The 23,397-nt window shown below is 41.7% G+C and overlaps 1 protein-coding gene across 2 annotated transcripts in view; it reads left to right on the top strand.

The window, feature by feature from the left end:
* Pkhd1 (PKHD1 ciliary IPT domain containing fibrocystin/polyductin) overlaps positions 1-23,397 on the top strand; it is a 456,733-nt gene that overhangs the window by 67,394 nt on the left and 365,942 nt on the right. For both annotated transcript variants that reach the window (XM_087898011.1, XM_087898010.1), the window contains exons 30-34: positions 7,359-7,554; positions 8,150-8,217; positions 9,469-11,070; positions 13,304-13,447; positions 21,420-21,639. In XM_087898011.1, the coding sequence (XP_087754137.1) occupies positions 7,359-7,554; positions 8,150-8,217; positions 9,469-11,070; positions 13,304-13,447; positions 21,420-21,639 (2,230 nt within the window). The remainder of the gene's footprint in view (positions 1-7,358; positions 7,555-8,149; positions 8,218-9,468; positions 11,071-13,303; positions 13,448-21,419; positions 21,640-23,397) is intronic.

Below are 23,397 nucleotides of genomic sequence, written 5' to 3'. Positions count from 1 at the left end.
TTAGATGGAATCTCAGTTATTTTGATTTGCATTTCTCTGATGACTAAGGATGTTGAGAATTTCCTTAGGTGTCTTTCAGCCACTTTAGATTCCTCTGTTAAGAGTTCTCTCTTTAGGTCTGTACTCCATTTTATTGTGACAGTTTAACAGAGTTATAGAAGATGTATTCTGTGTAACCAAGGCTTCTTTTTTGTTGAGACTTACTGTGTACAAAAAGAAATTTAAAAGCATAACACACCAAAATCGTTTAACCTTTATTTGAGACTCAGATGATATAATGGAATAGAATTATAATGATTTCTTATTATGTCATCCCAATACAGACTAACTATAGTAGCTGGTGACACTTCTTCCTGGTTAATTGAGTGCCAGATGGTAAAGTTTATGGTTTATTATAAAAAGACCATCATGTTTCCTAATGAAAAATCTTGAACTCATATTTCTGGCACTGTTTTAATTTTCCAAATCCCAATCATATACAAATAGAGTGATGTGCCCTTTAACTTCTAATATTATTCAGTTCAGATCACACAGAAGAGTTTTCTGCCTCAACTGACAAAAGTGTCTAAAATTCCCAAATGGTACAGATTCTTCCCAATAAGGCAGAGAAGGGAGCAGGGAGCTCATGTAACATTCATATATCAGTGATCTAAAAAAAATTCCTACCTCTAATGCTAATAAAATATATATTGTGTATTGAAAGTATCTAGAATTGGCCTGACAGTTTGTGATACCAAGTTCTGAAGTTTGAGATATTGTTACATACTATGCAAGGTATTATTTCAGAGTTTAGATATGTATATATATTTCAGAGTTTACTTTTTAGACCTGCCTGTGTGCAAATTAAAGAACATGCTATAACATCCTCACAGTGTGGCGGCACAGTGGGAAAATCTCTTTAAGGTTGTGTTGCTTCATCCAGGAGATGATTTTGTTGATTGTGAAGCCAAGATGAAAAAAAAAAACACAAGGAAAGGGCAAGGGGGAGTCTGAGTTTAGGAGCATAAATGTGGTCAAAGAAAGTTGACTATCAATGAATATCAACTCAACCACTTGTTTAAAAAGTTGACAAATTCATAGCATGTATAAAACAAGAGTAATTTGTATATTTGGCAGTCTTCAGAACCAGAGGGTGCTCTCAGGGATTACTCTGTCATGGCTGACAACATTTGTAGACAGAAATGGAATGAGGTCTAGAAACAGCTTGATTGATCACAGCATAATGTATCTCAAAGTTGATCGTGATTCAATCACTTGCCAGTCCATGATTGGCTAGAGCTAATCTGGTGGTTGGTGAGGCTCAGCTAATGTCACATAAATATACTCATAATTCAGGATGTCAGTTTGTTACTTAGGTCACACTTTGCTACAGGGCTCAAGGTATGGGGGCATCTTCAGGCCAAATTTAATTTAACTTGACACACAGTGTGCCCTTGTTCCCACAGATTCTGCATATGTGGATTCAACTATGAGTGGAAAATGTTTTAAAAAATTGTGTCTGTACTGAATATGTACTGATTTTTTTCTAAATCATTTGACAGCTATTATGTTGCACAATATATGGGACATTTAAGTAATGTAGATACTATTTACAGTGTATGTGAAGATGTGTGTAGATTCTATGTAGATACTTCATTTTATACAAAGGACTTGAAAATCCTAGGTGTTTTCTTCCTTATTGGGAAGAATCTGTACCATTTGGAAATTTTAGACACTTTTGTCAGCTGAGACAGAAAACTCTTCTGTGTGATCTGAGCTGAATAATATTAGAAGTTAAAGGGAACATCACTCTATTTGTATATGATTGAGATTTGGAAAATTAACTTATCATGGGACAGGGGTTTTCCCAAGATCAGTCCTCCATGCATCCCAAGGAGTAACTATATTTATTTTTTAAAGTAATTTATCTTGTATTTATTTATTTATTTTTATGTTTGATGTCTTGAGACCAGGTTGCTCTGTAGCTTTGGAGCCTGTCCTGGACCAGGTTGGCCTCAAACTCACAGAGATCTGCCTGCCTCTACTTCCTAAATGCTGGGACTAAAGGCGTGTGCCACCACTGCCCAGTTTGTATTTATTATTAAATATTAGCTTATAAAGTAGTAATTTTCATTAAGGTGGTACCACTTCCTGGAGGGCCAGTCTCCAGGGGTGTAGGGCTCAAAGGAGTCTACAGATTCAGCACGTACTAAAACTTTTTTATCTGAGGGATAAAGGAAAAGGCACTCACACACTCTCTTGATGGTTTCCCTCAGACCTTTTCTTTATTTTTCTTTTGTATTCTCTGTATTCTTTCTTTTCCTGAGGTAATTTCCTTCTTTCATTCTTCATGTTTTTCCTTCTAGTTCATTTTAACTCTCTCTTTATTCTTATTCTTACAACTTACAATGTGGTTACACTCTGTTTTTTGATTGAATGATTGCAATGAACAGTAGTAAAAATCAGCATGTTTTCCATATCCCTTAACATGATTAAGCATTTCAGGTAGTACAGGTGGAAAACAAATTGTTCCAAGAACTCACGTACATTCATACTCAAGCCACTTGTTGTAGATTAACAGTGTAGGCAAGCAATTCTTTTCCTGGCAGACTATATTTTGCGGTTACAAAGAAAGGACCAATCACTTTATTACTTATCTTGAAAGGGAGTCTTAAAAGAAATTCTAAATGAATTAGAAATATAAATTTTTATTTATGAAAAAGAATCAGTCGGCTCTACCTTAAATCTTTCGGGTGCATACCCACTCACCAGTAGTTTTTTCATATATCAGGAGATTGAGGGCAGAGATGTGCACAAGGAATTAATCCTCACCATTGATCACCAACCAAACCTAGCAAGAAAGGCCCTCCAACTAATGATAATTGGGCTGCCTTGTTCTTGTTCTCTGACCTTAACAAGTTCCTCATTCAAATATGTGACTTTCTAAAACTTTACATTGTCTTCTTGGGTTTTTCACCTCAAAGCTATTTGACAAAAGCATCTTAGTCTAGCTTTAAGTCATTTTCAAAGATTTGTTTCAGCTATGATGCTCTCAAAAATCTATGAACACATCTCCCAACATTAAAATTAGAAAAATTTAAAGTAGCTGGGCTATTGGGACTCAGTTGTTTTTCTTAATCATTAACACAAGCCATAGTCTATATAGCTCCTCAATAGAAACTCAAGTGTTCTAGCTCTGCGATGCTTCCTTGTTTTGTTTTTATAATCAAAATATTATTTAAACTAACATTATTATTATCATCAGTTAGACAGCAAATCTTAGGAAGAAATCATCTTCGTAATAATCCTCAGGTAAAAATCCCCAGTAGAATGGGATAGTTCCATGGAATAAACATACTAATTTACAGGCAGAGGGATGGCCCTATACCCATTCACACCATACCAGATACCAGAGAAAGAAGGCAGAAGCAAATGTGTGAAGACACAGCAGAAGCAAAAGACATCCTGGAGTCTGTGGTCTTGGGGCCTTGTCTATCCAAGATTCACCCATCAGGGATTCACCTCCTGGTAGGCTGACACCCTGAAGTCAATTGCGATCTGCTGCTCCTCTGACATGGCTACTGGCAAGGCTTTTTCATATGTGCTTTGATTTTGTTGTTCTTTTATCCGGAGGAACTTTGTCCCACCCAATTTTGTGAACCCCTATTTCCCGACATGGTGTGCGCTTTTTGTATCGAGCTGCGAGCTTGGAACAATGTCCTAGGAGTTAAAAACAGACATATATACATAGAGAGACCTGGATCATTTGCCCAAAAGGTAAATGTCCATTTTATTTAGCGAAATTCCAGGTTTATATACTTAGGGGCCCAAGGATGAGAACCCCCTCCCAGCGGGGAGTGAGATCAAGATGTTGAGTGCTTGGCGCTGAGTAACAGGAGGAACCGGGCAGGGGGGCTCAAGCTCGCTGTAGTGACAGATGTGGCAGGCGCCATTGTGAGAACCTTTTTTTGTAGGTTGAATTACCATGTCAATAGAGGATAAGGCTCTCTATGCTAATTTTCCTAGCCGGTGGAGTGAGCAGAGGAGATGGCAGGAAGCTAGACTGGTTGGGTAAATAGTCCTGCATAGCACCTCGAGGAGCTGGGAAAGGTCTGGGATCCAGCAGGTCTCCCTTATTAAATATAATATATGATGACCAGGCCTATCTTAGGTGTGATGGACGTCAGGCTAGATCCCTGTACCTGTTTACGGAATGTGCCCAGGTCCAAACGCATCCCTGTCTTAGGTTGAGACTGCCCCTCCATGCAAACAAACCCGTCTTTGGCTCAGGTCATGTATCCATAAGTTTAGCCGGATTTAAGCTGAGAGATATTTTGAGGCGAATGCCTAATAGGACTAGCCGTGCAGCGGACCTGACTAGCCATCGGCTCTGTACCCTGGGATGATGCACCAGCACATATAAGCATTTTAAGAGGAGACTGTGCTTAGCACAATCCTTGAAAACCTGCTCAGAGACGATGTCCCTTAAGCAAGGGCCAGTACCGGCGAAAAAGGCCCCTGGCAAATCTAATTAGATTAATAATAATGCCAATTAGCAGATCTTGTATATCAGGGTCCAGGAAGACAGCAAAAAGCCTATTCTGTGACCAGCAGAGAAAACCTGTACCCAGTCCGTAAAGATAAACTGTAGTATTTAATTGTAAATTTAGATCAATTTGAATGGCCATGGCATTTTAGCCTGTCTCGACAAGGTTTTTGCAGTGCATAGCAGGAGCTGCTGACAGGATAGGGGAGCAAAGCCGCATCTAGCAGGCATGGCAAAGACTGACAGATCAAGGCAACTGAGAAAATCTTATACCTTCGTAAGACTGTTCTATAGGCTACTCTGTGGAGTATTGTCTGATTAATGATGGATGGGGGACAACCCAGTTTACCTTGGGAAGTGCCATCTCTGGCACTTGAATGGTCTGTGAATGTATAAGAAGGCAGGCTGAGCAAACAGTGAGGAGCCAGCCAGCAAGCAGGAACTGTTTGTAGCCTCTGCTTCAGTTCCTGTTTCAGTTCCTGCTTCTAGGTTCCTGCTTGAGTTCCCTCTGTGGTGGAGGAAGACCTGCCAGTTGTAAGAAGAAAGAAACCCTTTCCTCCCCAAGCTGCCATTGTTTCAGCAGTAGAAACCCTGGCTGAGACAAGCAGTCTCTTCCCATCTCATCTAATTAGCTGTGGTGTCCTCTACTTGGGATCACTGCATTGACTCTGAGGCACGTGTGGTTAATGGACCTTTAGGGTGCTCTATTCCAAACTGGGGGTGCACTGGGGAGTGTGAGGCAGAGGCATGCATTTCTGCTTCTGCTACTGTGTGCATAACTGGCTTTCATTAAGGCTCTGGTTGTCTGTAGGTTGAGTTTGTCCTTCCTGCATGTTTGTTTATTCTCTAAGCATGAACAATAGCTCCAGTCCTATCTTTCCATTCCTTGCACACCTACGGATGTTTCCAAGGAATATAGATTCCCTGAGGATTAGCTTTTCTGCTGATCCATCAGACAGACATCACCGTCTTGGTTTCTTTCCCAGACATGTACCTGTGTCTTCACATACCTTCCTTCTGAAAATCCAGCTAGCTGCTGCCGCTTCCCTCAAGCCACTGAATGATTAAATGATAACGTGCTACACAAGGCTTGAGACCAAGTTGTAAAATTTTAAGAATTAAATATTAAGTCCCCACTTCACTCACTCTCTTTGAGATTGTATCTACCAAATTGAATCTGAAGTACCATATTGTGCAATAATTCGGCCTCTACTTGTGTTCTTATTTGAATAATCATGGTTAGTCTTTGAAGAACATTCTAATTTGAATAGTACTGCCTGTTAATTGACTCATATAGTGTGTCTTCTACTTAAAATTAAAAAAATCATGGTTTTAAATAAACGTGTGTGTGTGTGTGTGTGTGTGTGTATGTGTGCGTGTGTGTGTGCACACGTGTGTGTTAGTGTGCAGTTCAGAGGACAACCTATGGAGTCAGTTCTCTCCTTTTCCCATGTGGATCCTAGGGAGAACACTCAGGCCATCTGGTTTGGTGGCAATGACTTTCCCTCTGAGCCATCTCGCCTGCCCCTACCGACACAATTTTGTCAGTTTATTTACAAGTTTTGACAGTTATTTGACATGGACTTAATACACACCTCAATTAGAAAGAGTTGAGGTAAGTGTTTATGATATACACTTTTCTTAAAAAAAAAAGCAGAGTTGCTGATAGTTGCAAGAGACCATTGAACTACAGAGCAGAGATAGGAGTGCAGGGTTTGCCTTTTTCACTACTTAGCTATGACACTTTGATGACTAAGGTTTCCTCCACTTTAAAATGCTAGCTGTATTTCACTGGCACAGTGGATAGTAATTAGCTTCAGCCGCATAATTGATGCAAACCTAAAATCACCTGGAATATGGAGCTTCAGATGAATTGCTGGACCTGTCTGCCCTGTGAGTGTGTGTGAGACACATTTTCTTTTCTTTAAAATTTCTATTTAGATTTATATATTTTATTTTATACATGTGAGTATTTTGTCTGCATGTGTGTGCGGGTACCAAACATGTCCCTGGAACCCATGGAGGTCAAATTTTCTAGAACTGGAGTTATGGATAGTTGTGAACCACCATATAGGTGCTGAGAACCAAACCCAGGTCCTCTGTAAGAGCAGCAAGTTCTCTTAGCCACCAAGTCTTCTCTCTAATCTCCTGTGAGGCACTGCATTAATAGATAACTGATATAGGAGGGCTCAGCCAGTTGTGGGTGGTGGCATCCCTAGGATGGGCCTAGGGTATATAGGAAAGGAATAAACCAGGGACAGCAACTATAGCAGCAATGTTCCATGGCCTCTGCTTCAGTTTCTGTATTGAAATCTCTTTGCTTCTCTCGATGGTTCACTATAACTTATGAGACCAATAAACCCTTTTCTCCCCACATTGGCTTTGGCCAGTGTTTTGTCATAAGGCCATAAAGCAAGCTAGGACTCAGAGGGAGGATCACATGGGATAATGGCATAGAAGTAGATGACCTGTTGGAATCATGCAGTACATCTCGGAGATGGAGATATTTACTTTTCTTAGCACAAAAGTAGCAGCTAAAGGAGAGGACACAGAGCATTGATTTGTAGGTAGGGAAGGCAATTGATCCTCCAAATTACTTAATTTGCCTTTCCAGGGTTCAAAGTCAGCCTAAGTGTCTCAAAAATTTGCAACATTGATGCCCTTGAGGTTTTAGACCGTTGCTCTGTTTAAGGAATGTTAGAAATTTCATGAGAAAAATGGGGAGCTGTTAAAATTCTTAGAGACTGACGTATATTGCTGACTTTATTTAATCATAAAAGACAAAGTGGTTGAGGTCCCAGGTCCAGAAGTAAATATAGTTTTCTTGATACAGGAGGCGAGATCCTGTTCCTTGGGATGGCAAGGCTGGCGAACGACTCCGACCTGGATGTCCAAATCCGTGTGCAGAACACCTCTGCTCAGGTCCTCACACAGACAGCTTGGGGACTGGAGTTGATGCTGCCCCCACTGCCAACTGGCATTCACACGATTTCAGTCTTCATTAATGGAGTCAGCATTCGTGCCCAGGGGTAAGGTTGACTGGGGGTCTGTTTGGTGATCAGCAATTCACTTGGGAATGTCTGCCTTGAGTTGGGTGTCTTCTTTGTTCCCTGTAAAGTGAGGTGATGAGGGTCTGAGAATTATAAACATATGAATGAATCTCGAAGCCTTGCGGGCAGTTCACTCCTTAGACTAACAGATGAGAAATGTTGTCTTCCTTGTTTGGGGAAAGGGAAATTGGAAGTTAGTGGAGGTGGGGATAGGCTGGGCCTCTGCCTAAAGAAGGCAAGCCTGTCGTGGAGCACTTTAATAAGACTGTGTCTGGGGCTTTGGATAAATGATTTGTAATAACTGAATTCACTATGCCTCCTGTCTCACCTTCATCTCCTCTGTACTCCTGAACCACTCTAGATTTTTTTCTAGAAATTCTCTCTCCTTCATTAGAAAGTATCTAACCTGTGTGTGACTGATGTCGCCCCTGAGACTTTCCCAGGACAGCACCCCACCTGTCTCTCCACTATTGAGTAGAATCACTGTCACTTGCCCCTCCACCTTTTATAAGCGTATCCCCATTCTGCTCTGCTCATCTCCAGGGTATTTTCTAACATGACCTATTTTCTCTAGGGTTGATCTCCACATCCAGTACCTCACTGAAGTTTTCAGCATGGAGCCTTGCTCTGGGTCTCTTCTGGGTGAGTGGTTCTGACATCACACATTATTTGTCCAGCAAGTTGGTTTACTGAATACTCAGATTTTGTCCCCGGATTAATGAGCTGGTGAGGGCAGGGCTGCAGGCATTAGGGTGAGATATTTCCCTTCGTTCTCAGACGATCATTGCTCTTTTGTGAGATGGGAAGACTTGTGGGACTTCAGCTCTGTGAACTCCAAAAATAAAAGAGAATGAAAAAGAGAGAGGGCTGGCTGACTTTTATTCCTACAGGAAATGTCGAAGCATCCGGTGGACGCCACACTCAAGTAGGTATTAGGAAGGGACGAGCCAGCCTCCTTCAGTAGTGTTTTAGACACCGCATTTGGAAGGAGAGGAGGGGGAGCCTCAGGCGCTTCACCTTCCGCTAAAGATGCAAGACAAAGGAGAAAGACAGAAACACAAACACAGTAGTGAAGAGTAAGAGAAATGTAGAGTGTTCTGCCAGATAATGTAACAGATGACAAGAAAATGAGAGCTGGATTTTTCATTCACATATTAGTAGAGAGCAGTAGAGCCTTCTGAGACATACAAAGGTGTTCTAAAATTTTGTCTTAAACATTTGAAAGTTATCCCTCTTGGGGTTTGATGGTCGGTGATTAAGATCACCTGTTACTCCTGCAGAGGACTTGGCTCAGTTCCCAGTACGTATGAGTTGGTAGCTCCAGTTTCAGGGCATCTGTCATGTCCTCTCTGGCCTCCACAGGCACAGGATACAGTGGTACACAGACACACATGCAGGCAACATGCCCGTACATGTAACATAAAAATAAACCAATTTTTAAAAATATTCTTACGAAACAATTTTAACTGCTTTGCCACTATGTGAATTTTGTTCTATCTGAGCACTGGCTAAAGGATCACAAATTTAGCCAGGAGAAGGAAGAAATTTGCACATACCACTTCCCACTTCATTGCATCAGATCTGTACAGGGGGTGCGGTTCCTATTTGGAATATTAGCTTTTATGTGTGTATGTGTGTCTATGTGTATGTATGTGCGTCTGTGTGTATGTGTGTCTCTGTGTGTGTGTGTCTGTGTGTATCTGTTTCTCCATCTAAGAACATTCCAGCAGTCATGAAGAGGTCAGAGTTCAGTTCTCCCCTTTCACCATATGGGTCCTCTTCAGGAGCTGACCTTGGGTTATCAGACTTGACAGTGAAGGCATTTAGTTGCTGAGCCTTTCTGCTGGCCAGAATGTTGCTTTTAATTTTGTATCGTCCTTGTTTAAACTTTAGGTGGGACCATCCTCAGCATTGCAGGAATAGGACTCGGCAGAGACCCGGCTCTGATTTGGATACTCGTGGACAACCAGACTTGCGATATCGTGACCTTAACCGACACGAAAGTCTGGTGTGAGACTCCTCCAGCCGCACTGTCACCTGGGGCAGATGTTCTCAGTGTCTCCGCTTCTGTGGAGATCTGGGTCGGGAACACATCTTTCCTCCATGGTCCAAGCGTGGTGGGGAAGGGCCTTACCTTCACGTACGAAGCAGCAACAACACCAGAGGTCACTTCTCTGTGGGAAGAACTCACAAACAACAGCCTGCGGTTCTGTGTGGAAGGAAATAACCTTTCTGACTCAGCCATTCTTTTCGGAACCTGGAAATGTGACCTTGAAGTGCAATCTTTTGTCGAGACTGCGAGCTTGTCTGAGTGCTCCTTTCCTCTCAGCAATTTGGAAGCAGGGGTCTATCCTCTCCATGTTCGCCACAAGTGGATGGGGTTTGCCAACATGTCGGCAGTGCCCCAGAAGTTTGAGTTGTCACCGCAGATAATGGCCATCTTCCCAACACGTGGTTCTCTGTGTGGTGGGACCATACTCACTGTGAAGGGGGTGGCCTTCAATTCGAGACGGAGGTCAGTTCATGTTGACCTTTCGGGCCCTTTTGCTTGTGTGATTTTGAGTTTGAGAGGCCACACAATCCTATGCCAGACCAAATTGGTGGGCAACCACTTTTCTGCAGTGCCACCTGCTCTAAATGTCACAGTTGTGGTCAATGGGCTGGCCAGCAAGTGTGTGGGAAACTGTACACTCCTCATGCAGGAAGAAGTGACGCCAACTGTGGTTGCCTTGACTGCAAGCATCAGTGGTTCTGTAACCACGGTGCTGATGAGATGCCAACGGTTAGGTACCACGGATGCTGCACCAACAGTGTTTGTGGACGATCAGCTTCCTTGCCACACAACTTTCTTCAACACCAGCCATGTGGCTTGCCAGATGAGCGACTTGCCCCCAGGGCTCCACTATCTGTCAGCTGTTCATACACACACTGGATATGCGTGCCTGGATAGCGCTTCTAGAAACTTCTTCATTGCGCCTCAGGTGTTTGACTATTTTCCCAAGAATTGCAGCATCCACGGTGGAAATTTCTTGACCATAAAAGGCACAGCTCTTAGGGGACGGAACGCTACATTTGTCTATGTTGGCCAGCGGGCTTGTCTCACCGTGAACATCAGTTACGAGCTCATCCAGTGCATCCTTCCTGCAGGAAGTGGCTCTGTGGCCCTGGAAATAGAGGTGGATGGAGTTTTGGGCCACGTGGGACTCATTGGTTATAGCAGTGTCTTTACCCCGCAACTGCTTTCTGTTTCACGGAGTCATGACATCTTAACCTTTGCAGTGGCCCAGATCTCAGGGGCTGCGAATGTTGTCATTTTTATTGGGAAGTCACCATGCACGGGTGTCTCTGGGAACCGTACAGGTCTCCAGTGTATGGTTCCTTTACTTCCTGCTGGGGAGTATCCTGTCACAGGCTATGACCACAGCAGAGGCTGGGCCTCTTCGGCTCTCATTCTGGAGCAGAGAGCAACTGTGACCTCAGTGACGAAGAACTTTGGTAAGTAGAGAAGACAAGATAGAACACGCTCTCTATGAAGCGAATTAACTGGTACTGTCCATTTTAGGAAGGAGGGTACCAACGTCACTGTAGGGTAGCAGGAACAAAGAGCTGGGACACTTCTTGTAGCCACGGCTGTTTCTTCAAGCCAGTTTTTGTGACATTTTGTTGATCTATCTTCATTTTCCATCAGGGAAATTTCACATATTCCTCTAAGTATTTGATTGTATTTTACTTTAATGCATCAACTTCACTGGACATGTGTTTTAAATTTAATAATATAATTTTCTAAAGCTCATTATTTTATTATATAAATGTATTCATCTATTTTAGGCATATGCTGATTTGTATTATATTTTATTTTTAATTTTTTAAATTGTTTTTTATTGAGCTATACATTTTTCTTTGCTGCCCTCCCTATCTCTCCCCTCCCCTTCTACCCTCTTCGATGGTCCCCATGCTCTCAATTTACTCAGGAGATCTTGTCTTTTTCTACTTATCATGTAGATTAGATCCTTGTATATCTCTCTTAGGGTCCTCATTGTTGTCTAGGTTCTCTGGGATTGTGATTTGTGGGCTTTGTGTCTACAAGCCACTTATGAGTGAGTCCATGTGATAATGGTCTTTCTGGGTCTGGGTTACCTCACTTAATATGTTGTTTTCTAGATCCATCCATTTACCTGCAAATTTCAAGACATCGTTATTTTTTGCTGCTGATTTATATTATTTAAAACATATTTAACAGGACTAATTTTTGCCATTTTGTAACAGTTCACAGACGAATTTCTACTCCACTAATAATGTGCCAGTGCCGTAGTACAAGTGTGCTGGTTAAACTTTAAAGATATTTGTTTTCTATTTCATGCGCATGTATGTGTGCTTGAGTGCATATACCTACATCACATGTACTCAAGGTACCTATGGAGGCCAGAACAGAGCACCAGATCTCTAGGAACTGACGTTATAGGCAGCTGTGAGCTGCTCATTGTGAGCGCTGCAACCACAATCAGGTCCTCTTGAAGAGGACCGAGTGCTCTGAACCACTGAAAATTCTCTGTGGCCCCCAGTTTTATATTTCCTTTCAGGGACACTGACATTTGCCTAGTTAATTATTTTTTTCCCTTTAAGGTCTCTATTCACTTATTCTGCTGAGATAGCTTAAGTCTGTTTGTAAGTAAAAAAAAAAAAAAGAAAGAAAGAAAAGAAATATAAAGGAAATCATTCAGTCCAAATTGGAGGGGTGACACCCATAAGATGCTTCAGCTGAGTGGGGTGCTGATAGAATCAGGGTCTGTGTTTGAGGCAGTGGTTAATGGAGCTAACGTAGCCCTGTTTCTTCTAAGATTTGGCTTCACTGTTTATAAAGGGTTTGGGCTGGTCGGATCATTAACTCCTCTCCCTCCTTCCCGAGATACCATGACTTTTAGGGTGAATGAACACTGTAAAAAGCACCTACAGCAGGAGACAGCAGGTGCTTCTAGAAGGACCTCCATCCCTCCAGTGGGATGAGGGCAGGGGAGACTGAAGCTCCTCCTCTCTAAGTGTCCCAGCTATCTGGACTAGGTTTTCCAACCCCAAAACCTTAAAATATGTTTTTTACTGTAATACTCATCAATAGTGATGAAAAAAGAGAATTCATTGGCAGTTTTAGATATTAATTTTTCACACTGAGAAAAATTGTATAATAAGATTCTAGTTATCTATCAAAATGCTACAGGATCTATGGTTTAGAAAGATACCTGTGCTGTAATTTTAAGTAAATAACAGAGTTTCAAGATAATATGTACATAATGACCCTTTTTAGTATAATGTGTCTATTCATTACACACTCACACGCACACACAGAGACAGACACAGAAGGCGTGTTTGGTCATGAGTCACAGAAACTTTAAGATACATAGATTTTTCTGGAGATTCTCTTAGGTGGTTGTGGGAACTTAAGCGTTTGTTTCCATTTTATGCTCTTTTTGTATAAAAATAAATTTTCATATAGAAAATTTAAAAGCTGTAAATCCCCACTAGTTATTTAAAGAAAGTGACTACATTTTTTCCTAAAGCTCCCAATAGAACAGCAAACTGCAGGTGAGAGCCAAGCAGAGAACCCGGAGATGCTGGGATCTGTTATACACCTTCTGTGGGGGGTTGAGAAAATTGCACAGTGAGAAAGTGAAGGTTAAGCTTTGTGTGCAAGATTTGCCTTCTAAATAACGAACTTGGGATTTTGTCTCTGAAGGCTGCCTGGGTGGAAGGCTTTTGCATGTGTTTGGAGCAGGATTTTCTCCAGAGAAGATCTCCGCTGCCGTGTGTGGTGCTCCGTGCCAAGTCTTGGCTAATGCAACAGTGTCTGCCTTCAGCTGCCTGGTTCTGCCCCTGGATGGTGAGCAAAAAACCCACACTTAAACATTTATGTGAAGATCATAGTCTTTGAATTTTTCTGTTTCTGTTTTAGTACTGTACTGATGACAGCTGAAAATAGAATTTTCTCTTTTCTACCAAAAATGGTAGATGCCGGGGCCCGAGGAAATGACTTAGTGGGTAAATTGCTGGCCCTGTAAGAAGAGGGCTCATGTTTAGAACCTCTGCCCCCATGATAAAGCTGGCCATAGTGGTTGATGACTATGGCTCAGCAGTGGGCAGAGGTGCAGAGACAGGTGGATCCTCAGAACTTGCTGGGTAGGCACTCTGACTGAGGTGAGCCCTAGGCTCAATTAACCTGCCCCCCCCCCCAAATAAAGTGGAGAGAGAAGAAGACACCTGTAGCCTACTGCTGGCCTCCACACACAATTGTGTGCATACAGCTAGAAGAGTATACCATCCTATACACATGCACACACATTGACCCACACACATATACCACATTCATGCACAGAACACACAGGCACGAACAAAAGACTGCAAATGGCCTTCTCATTGGGCAGCTCCTGAAAATTGGCGTCGTACTCAGCTCCTTGATTCTTTTAGGTAAGACTTGCCAGTCACATTGTTCTCTTCTCCCTCAATGCTGAGTTAAAGCCATGCTAGCGTGATGCTTTAAGAGATGGCCATCATGTAAATTGCATAATGTGAAGCCCTGTTTTTATGGAGGGAGGGAGGAGTGTGCCAAACTTAAGGCTTCACAACATGTGGTCCCTCCCTACGGTGCTTCAAGGGGAAGCTCCCCACAGGAAAAAGTGACTTTATTATCACGGGGCCATGCTGCTTTTGAGAGAGCCTCAGTTACATCGGTTGAGTGTTCTGTTTGCATATTCCTATGTGTTGAACCTTTGCACTCTGGAAATCACACTGTCCTTCAGCGTGGACAGATACGCTCTCTCTGTGTGTTGGTATAGTTTGTGTTCCCTTTCCCACATCCAAATCCCCCTGAAATTTGAATATGGTCTTAGATTTATAAAGTGGTGGGTGTGGAATTCCACCTGAATTTGGGCAATGGTTCTATGGGGTGTAAGTCTATCATGATGGTGAATTATACTGCATCTTAGGCAGGAAGAAAAGCAGAGGAGGAAGGGGAGAGGGAGGGAGAGAAGAGTGAAGAAGAGAATGTGAAGAAGATCCTAGTTTACCATTGCAGGAACAGTTTTCTGTTACCATCAGGTATATAAGCTGAGCGCGAGGAAGGGGAGTCCAACTCCACAGTAAGAAACCTAAGGTGCAAGAGCTGTTTTAACTTTATCTAATCTGCTGGGACTCTGATGCACAAAACAGTGTCCACCCAGAGCAGGTGAAAAATTTCTGTAATGTAAAATTAAATGAAAGAGTTAGGTAACAGTGGAAATGAAACAATGATTACTTTGTAGGCTTTAATTTTGGTGTAGAGTTTCATTTATTTTTATTTTCTGGCAGTGAGTATTTTTCCTGTATGCATATATATATATATATATATATATGCATGTATGTATGTGTGCATGTATGTCCTATGTATGTTTGGTGATCTTGGGAGGTTAGAAGAGGACATCAGATCCCCAAACTGGAGCTACAGGCAGCTGTGAACCATCACATAGATACAAGAAATCAAACCCAGGTCCTTTGCAAGAGCAGCGAATATTCTTAACAATTGAGCTCCCCAGCTCCTATGGTCTAACATTCAATTAACCTCTCACCAGGGTTTTTTTTTCCCCAACTGAAACTAGATTCTCTCATACAATACATCCCTACCACAGTTTACCCTTCTTCCACTTCTTCCCCGTCTCCCTTACCTTCTCCAGATATACTCCCCCCGTTTCCCTTCAGAAAAAAAGCAAGCCTCCAAGAGACATGACAGAAACAAGACACGAAACAAAACAAAAGCCCTCGTATCTAGGCTGGACAAGGCAATCCAACAGAAGGAGGAGCTCCCCAAAGCAGGCCTGAGAGCCGGAGATGCACCTACTCACATTGTTAGGCGTCTCACAAAACACCAAAATACACAATCAATCATAACATAGCTGCAGATAACCTGGTGCAGACCCACGTAGGTTCCATGTCAGCTGCTTTCGTCTGTGAGACCACGTGAGCTCTGCTTAGTTGATTCTATGATCCATGCTCTCTGGTGTCCTTGACCTCTCTGACTCCTACAATGTTTCTTCCCTCTCTTCCATGGTGTTCCCTGAGCTCTGGCTGTGGGTCTCTGCTTCTGTTCCTAACAATTGCTGGATGAAGTCTCTCTTTTGATGGCTGTGTTAGTCACCATTCTATGAGTATAGTAGAGTATCACTCGGAATCATTTCATTGACTTTTTTTTTTTTTTTTTTTTTTTTTGCGAGTCGTGTTTGGTTCTATTCTAGGTCTCTGGGCCATCCAGCCTCTGGTTCCTGGTCATCCAGGAAGTTTCAAGTGAGGGCTCCCTCTCCATTGTTATCTAGCCTTAATCCATGGTAGTCTGATAGGATGCAGGGTGTTACTTCAATTTTCTTACATCTGTTGAGACTTGCTTTGTGTTCAAGTATGTGGTCAGTTTTGGAGAAAGTTCTGTGAGGTGCTGAAAAGAAGGTATGTTCTTTTGTGTTTGGGTGAAATGCTCTGTAGGTATCTGTGAGGCCATTTGGTTTATACCATCTGTTAGTTCCGGTATTTCTCTGTTTAGCTTTGTCCAGATGACTTGTCCACTGGTGAGAGTGGGATACTGAGGTCTCCCACGATCACTGTGTGCCAGTCGATATGTAATTCAAGCTGTAGCGGTGTTTCTTTCAGAAACGTGGGTGCCCTTGTGTTTGGGCCACAGAAGCTAAGAATTGAAATGTCATTTTTGTGGATTTTTACCTGTGATGAGTATGTAGTGTCCTCCATCTCTTTTGATTAATTTTGGTTCGAAGTCTATTTTGTTAGATACTAAAATGACTACTACAACTTGTTTCTCAGTTCATTTGCATGGAATATTATCTCTTTTGAAAACCTTATGCTGAGGTAATAATGTCTATCCTTGATGTTGGGGTGTATTTCTTGTATGCAGCGGAAGGATAAATCCTGCTTTTATACCCACTCTGTTAGTCTCTTTCCTTTTATTGAGAAATTGAGTCCATTGATATTGAGAGTCAATGACCAATGATTGTTGATCCCTGGTATTTTGTTGCTGTTCGTGGTACTAGTGTATCTCTGTGTGTTTCCCTTCTTTTGGTTTGCTGATTGAGATTTTTGTGTGTGTGTTTTCATGGGTGTATTTAACCTCCTTGGGTTGGAGTTTCCCTTCTAGCACCTTTCGTAGGGCTGGTTTTTAGACAGATATTGTTTAAATTTGACTTTATCATGGATTATCTTATTTTATCCATCTATGGTGATTTAAAAAAACTGCTGGGTATAATGATCTGGCGGCTGTGGTCTCTTAGATCTTCAGAACATCTGTCCAGACCCTTCTGACTTTTAGAGGTTTTTAGAGTATCCGTTGAGAAGTCGGGTGAATGCTGATAGGGCTGCCTTTATAGGTTACTTGGTCTTTTCCCCTTGCACCATTTAAACATTCTTTCTTTGTTCTGTATGTTTAGTGTTTTGATTATTATATGGTGAGGAGACTTTCTTTTCTGGTCCAACCTATTTCGTGTTCTGTATGCTTCACATATATTTGTACGCAAATCCTTCTTTAGGTTAGAAAAATTTTTCCATGATTTTGTTGAAAAAAAAAAATTGGGACCTTTGAGCTGGGATTCTACTCCATTGACTATTCCTATTATTACTTGGTTTGGTCTTTTTTTAGTGGGCCAGATTTCCTGGATATGTTGTGTCCTGAATTTTTAAATTTAACATTTTCTTTGTATCTGTTTTTTTCTACCGTATCTTCAATGTCTGATATTCTTTCTTCCGTCTCTTGTATTGGTGAAGCTGGTCTCCGCAGTTCCTGTTCACATTCTTAAATTTTTCATTTCCAGAATTCCCTCAGTCTGTGTTTTCTCTTCTTTTATATTTGCTTTTTAAGATCTTGAACAATTTTATTCATTCTTTTCAGATATTTGTTTTTTTTCTTGCCTTTCTTTAAGGGATTTATTCACTTTAAGCAGAATGTGATTGACTGAGATTCCCCATCACTCTTATTGTTTATGTTTGCCTGGATTTCTTCGAAGGATTTATTCATTTTCTTCAATTGTTTTTACCTTCCTGGGTGTCTTCAAGACATTGATTCCTTTCCTCTTTAAGAACCTCTACCATCTACTCATAGTTGGTTTTCAGGTCTTTTTCTTGTGCTTTGGCTATGTTGGAATACTCAGCGCTGCTGTGGTACAGTAGCTGGGCTCTGGTCTTCAGGCAGTTGTGGCCTGTGGTTGAGCAGGGGTTTCTGCCTGAGTTGGGGACTGGTACACAGTGGCAGGGGAGGGAGGGAGTGGGGTGTGAGGATCTCTGGGATCCAGAGTACTGGATCCAGAAGTACTGAAAAAAAAAATCAATGAAGTGATCAGGGTCAGGTAAATTTTTGATATTATAAGCTGGATAACTCACATTGGAAATATTAAGTTGCTGTATCATAAAGTATTTTATTAAGTTTTAGAAATTGAGAATCATTTGTATTTTGAAAGAAGCGATATGGTAATTAAAGGCTGTAAGTCTTATCATGACCACTAGGTGTCACCAAACACTCATCAATTGCACAAACTCAAATTGCTTTTTTAGTTTTTTAAAAAATATATAATAACTTTAAAAAGACCCTTATTCTAATGGTCTGTGAACACCTACTCCAGAGTTCCTTACATTTAGGTGGAGGTGTGGGGAGTCTGGAACCTTCTGAAGCTGGCTAAAGCAAATGCTGTGTGTATGATTGCATTTTCATTTCTTCCTGTGAAGGTGTGCCTGGAATAGACATAAAATGCCTATGGGGCTGATGCTTGCGAAGCTGTTATGGTTCACCTGGATTCTCTTGCTTTAAAGTATTGCGTAGAATCTGCATCTTTGGAAATCTCTTTCTTTCAGAGATGTCAGAGGAGCAGTCCTCACGCCTGTATCCAGGCTGCCATTCACAGAGAACCCATTTTTCTACATCACTGTGCCCCTGTTAACCAGCCAATGGCCTTTGGAAAGTTGCCCCATGCTTGTGTGCTAAGTCAGCGGAGTGTACCTGTGTCCTGGAGCGACTTTTGCAGCATCGCCTGCGAATTTGTTAGGCATGTAGATGCCCAGGATTCATGTTGTCTGAAACTTTATACAGAAACATTTTGATGTCCCTTCTTTGTTTTCCTACACTGTTGCCTATTAAAAGCTCCAAAATCAGGTAGCTTGTGGTATTAAGCAAGATTTAGACACACTGGGGAACATCACTGACATCTGCCTATTATTAACATCGTAGTGCTTCCTGTTAAACACTGCTCCCTCCCCCACCTCTCTCCCTCTGTGTGTACACATGTGGTGAGCATGGATGCCTATGGCATATGTGTATGTCTTGTGTGACGCTATTTCTAAGGGAGTAGGAGAGAGATGAACAAATGCCTCCTCACCCCAGATACGGAACCTCTAACAGTCCAGGTAAGGATACTATCCAAATCTAGTTTGGTGAACCAAATAGTTTCATTGGGGTTATTCCCAGTAGTGTGAGTGAGGGCTTACTTGCAGAAACAGAGTCTTCAGGGAGCTTGGCTGGTCTCTGCCTCTTCCAGGAGGCTCACCTTATCTGAAAGTGTCTCTCAGCAGCCCTACTATTAATACATGCTCAGGGAAAAAGGAACCCAGGAAACCTTGTCAGTTTCAGGGACTTCCTAAGTTTTTTAGTAGTTTATTTCCTGAGTTAATGAGCTTGCCTGGAAGATGAAATATTTTATCTCAGAGAAAATTTCTATACAACATTCACGTTTGTGTTCATGTATGCAAATCATGTGCCTGTGTGTGTGCATTGAGCACACATGCATAGTATGTATGCATGCATTAGTGTGTGCATTAGCATGTTTAGGTACACGCACATGGCAAGCACGCTTCTGTGTTTCTAAACAGACTGTGCACAGCTACAGACTCTCTTCCTGCTTACATGGCTTCTTTCTCCTGAGGTCAACTGCCTCACGCTTTTCATTTGGTCTTCTGTTTGTTTATTTTTTTGTTAACTTCTCAAATTTAGCAAGGTCACTTTGAGTTCTGTCCATTGGTTTGAAATAGTTTCAGTTTGATTTTGAGTGATAGAGGGATGTTTCCTATCCCAGATTACAGATAAATGTCTTAGGATGCAAACTTTCCTAATTACAGTTTTCTTGTTCCGATGCCATGGTACTAATGTGTTTCCTTTTTAGAGAATGATGGGGAATTAAAGATAGAGATGAGAAAAGTTCCTTTGCTGCTTTGGGGGTCATCTGCCTTTACTGTCCCAAATAACACTTCTAGCCAATGAATATTTTCACATACGATGGGTGCTGAAACATCCAGTTAGGTGAATTTCATATTTCATTTTTGTTTAAAAATGCTCAGGATCTTTGATCTTCAGGTTTTTTTACATTTACTTGGATTATACCAAATGACTTTTTCATGGAAACTTTAACTTTTCCATGAGGCATGTAGAGCTAAAGCGATTAAGGGCACAGAGCTATTTAGTGGCAGAACTCTGAATAAGACCCATGGATTTTGATCCCCAGCCTTGGGTGCTTTTCATAATCCACCTTGTCAATTTGCATCCACTTAATCACCTATAATGAATTCATTATTTTATAGGTGTTGAGCCTGTTTTTATTTGCCTTGGGGCTTATGAACTAGAAAGTTCTCATGTTTTGTCTACCCACGCGAGAATCCTGCTGTCAGTCATTCTGATTGCAATTATCCATTCAAAACACACTCCCAGAGAATGTCCTAGGTGTCAGGTGCTTTGGAATGCAATAGCAACAATAACATTTGGTGTCGTGGCATAACTACAATTCCTGCTGTCCGTACTTTCCTCATGTGGTCCTTGCTGTCAGCGCTGTGAGGAGGAAGGCAAATATAGCTTCAGTCCTGAGGATCTCAGCAATGTTTGTTGGGTACCTGCGCGGACAGGTTAGCTGCAGATATAGCAAGACAGAGAGGTTTTTCAGACAGTTCCCATGGAAACACCTCACCAGAAGACATTTATTCTTCCAATTAAAGGTTTCATTTTATGTTCTTTTTGTTCTAGAACTAGAGTTTGACTGTGGAACTCTGGTCAGCCTGCAGCTAGCCCACTGCATGGACCCGACTGGTCCCAGAGTCACAGACTGACTTGATGCCTTTCTTTGCTGAATGCTGGGATCATGCTTGCCTCGTTGCTGCTTCTACATCTCTTCCTTGTCCCAGAGAGAAAAGGGGCAAAACATTTACTTTTCTACATTATGAAATATTAATGGTCCTTATAATATACAGAGAGTTCTGTAAGCAAGGAGTTTCATAAAGAGAGAGAGAAGTGTAGCCACAAACTTGGAGGAGGTAATGATAACTTTTAGAGGACCCTAGAATTCCAGACCAACAGGAAAAAGATGAAGTTACAAAGTTGAAAAATAGTCACATGACAAGAACAGGAACTTCACAGGAGAGACTTGAATTATAATTAGAAGTAAAAATTTCTCAACCTAAAAAGTTATGATACAAATGTGAATTAAAGCTGCCATGTGACCCTGTGCTCTTCATCATAAGGAAAAGTTGGGGTCTGCCAACCTCAAGTGCCACCAACTGTGTGGAATCGTGAGAACACAATATAGACAGTGGGAATACAGAAACTGCTTTGGAAGATAAGATGGTAGTTTCTTTTCAAGTTGACCTTGGACCCATAAGCTTTTCTCTTTAGAGACACCTTAGAGAAAACTTTGTTCATATCTGCATTGGTTGACAATGCATCTCTTTTTTGTTTTTTTTGAGCAATGAATTGATCATTTCATTTTCCCAGGTCAAAGAAAGCCTCATTCCAGAAATGACATGAGATTTTGAGTTCTTTCCACAGGTTTAACTAAACTCACGCTGACTTTTTCCAGTGTCCTTGGCTTCCCTGTGTGACCTGAGGCGTGCAGAAGACAGCTGTGAAGTCAGCGGCCACACTTACTTGCGCTGCGATTTGACCATCACCATGGGGACAAAGAGACTGCCTGGCTCCTGGCCTTATCTCTACTGCTGTGAAGAGAGTCCCCAGTGTCTCTTAGCACCAGATCACTGGGCGGAGCCAGCCTCCCCACCCTTCTCAGGCCTCTTCCTCAGGTAGCTCCATCTTTTATGTCCTCTTTGATTTTTCCACCACTTTTGGCCACTGGGATCCAGAGAGCCGACAGAAAGCACAGGCAGGGTGGATTTGGCCTACGGGCCTCCAACTCTTTCAGCGGGGCCATTCCATCATGGATTCCAGCCAACCTTCATATCAAAGCATCTCTGTTTTTTTCAAGTGCTCAGGAGAACATCTGAAAAATATACCCAGTAAACAGCTCACTTTGTTCTTGCTTAGATTTTAATATTTATCTTCCGATCCAGCACGACATCTGGTGCATGCCAATGGGGAGAAAGATTAGACGTTATGAAAAACAGAAGGCTTCCCCCTTCTCCTTTTTTCTTTTCTTTCCAAACAGATTCACAAGTATGAAAAAAAAATCTTAGAGAAATCTGGCAGATTGCATAATGTTTATTCAAAAGAAGGGGGGTTATGCCCCAGAATTACTCTAGATCTGGGGTTTAGAGGCCACAAACTCCTAAGGACTTGGAGATTTTAAAAAGGAAAAAAAATATAACAAGTAGTAATACGACTTTCTAGATTCGACCACTTTCTAACCCAATTTTAGAAAACTGAACATGCTGGTAAGTTTGCTCGGTCTTAATTCCTGTCAGTAGTTCAGTTCCATCGCAGGCTGATATCTTACCACAAAATATCTCCTTGTGTCTTTATTGCTCATCTGGATAAAATGATTAAAACTGACTTTTTAATGGAGACCGATTTCCTCATTAAGATATAAAACCAAACACGACCAGTTGCCTTCAGGGGCGGAAGTAACTAGTCCTTCCCATGGCTGTCTGACTTCGTGAGGTTCTGAGCTGTCTGTCTTGGTGGGAACTTTCCACCGGAGATTTGTAGTCAGTCAGAGGAAAAGAAGCTGTCCCTTGACTGCGGGCCCCCTTGAAAGATGGGAAGTGCTTCCGAAAGGGATTATGGGAAGTGAGGGCGTGGAGTCTGTAGTCAGGTGAAGCAGGGTCTCGGAACTCAGTGCCATGTCCACAGATCCTGCGCCACTGATTCAGAGGACTTTGCTTGCATATCCTAAATAGTGCTCTTGGATTCTTCCATGGTCTCCTCTTCAATGTCAGAGGTGGCTGAAGGAACTGTGTCTCAGACCCCCATTGCAACGTGTACCGTTTACCTGTAAGTATAGTTTCTATATACTGAGAATCTTGCTCAGTACTCTGGCTATTGCAGCATTCCAAAGTGTATGTGATTTATTGAACTAGAATTCAGAGCTCTATGACTTAAACACAATCTACATTTCATGCTTAGAGGACGGGGGGAAAAGCACATGACTCTTAGCGGCAAGTAGGAAAACAAGTGTGATCTTCAGACTTGTTAAATTATTAATAATTGTTAAATAATAATTGTTAATTATTAATAATGATTATTAATAATTGTTAAATTATTGATCAAAACCATAGAATTCCACGTACTCGGCACCCCAGAAATTTATTTTAGGAAAGCAGAGAACTTAATAGCTGAAACGAGTTTAATAATCCATGCAAAGGCCATGGCACTAAGAGACTCCAAAGTCTGCTGTAGAGTATTTGGTAGGAAATGCTTACAATGTCCTTGAAAATAAAACACACGGACCCCAAAGTGGTGCCTTACGTGACTCCCACTTCTGTGTGTATGTACCATTAGAGGCTTAGAAAAACGTCCCGAGTGTCTGCCTCTCAGTGGCTAGACTGTTGATAGTATTCATTTTCATTTAGTTTATATGTCTTTCTCTGTGCAACATATGCTGA

The sequence above is a fragment of the Myodes glareolus genome, chromosome 18, assembly GCF_982192425.1.
Source record: "Myodes glareolus chromosome 18, mMyoGla1.1, whole genome shotgun sequence".
NCBI lineage: Eukaryota > Metazoa > Chordata > Mammalia > Rodentia > Cricetidae > Myodes > Myodes glareolus.
This window is presented reverse-complemented; position numbering and strand designations above follow the sequence as displayed.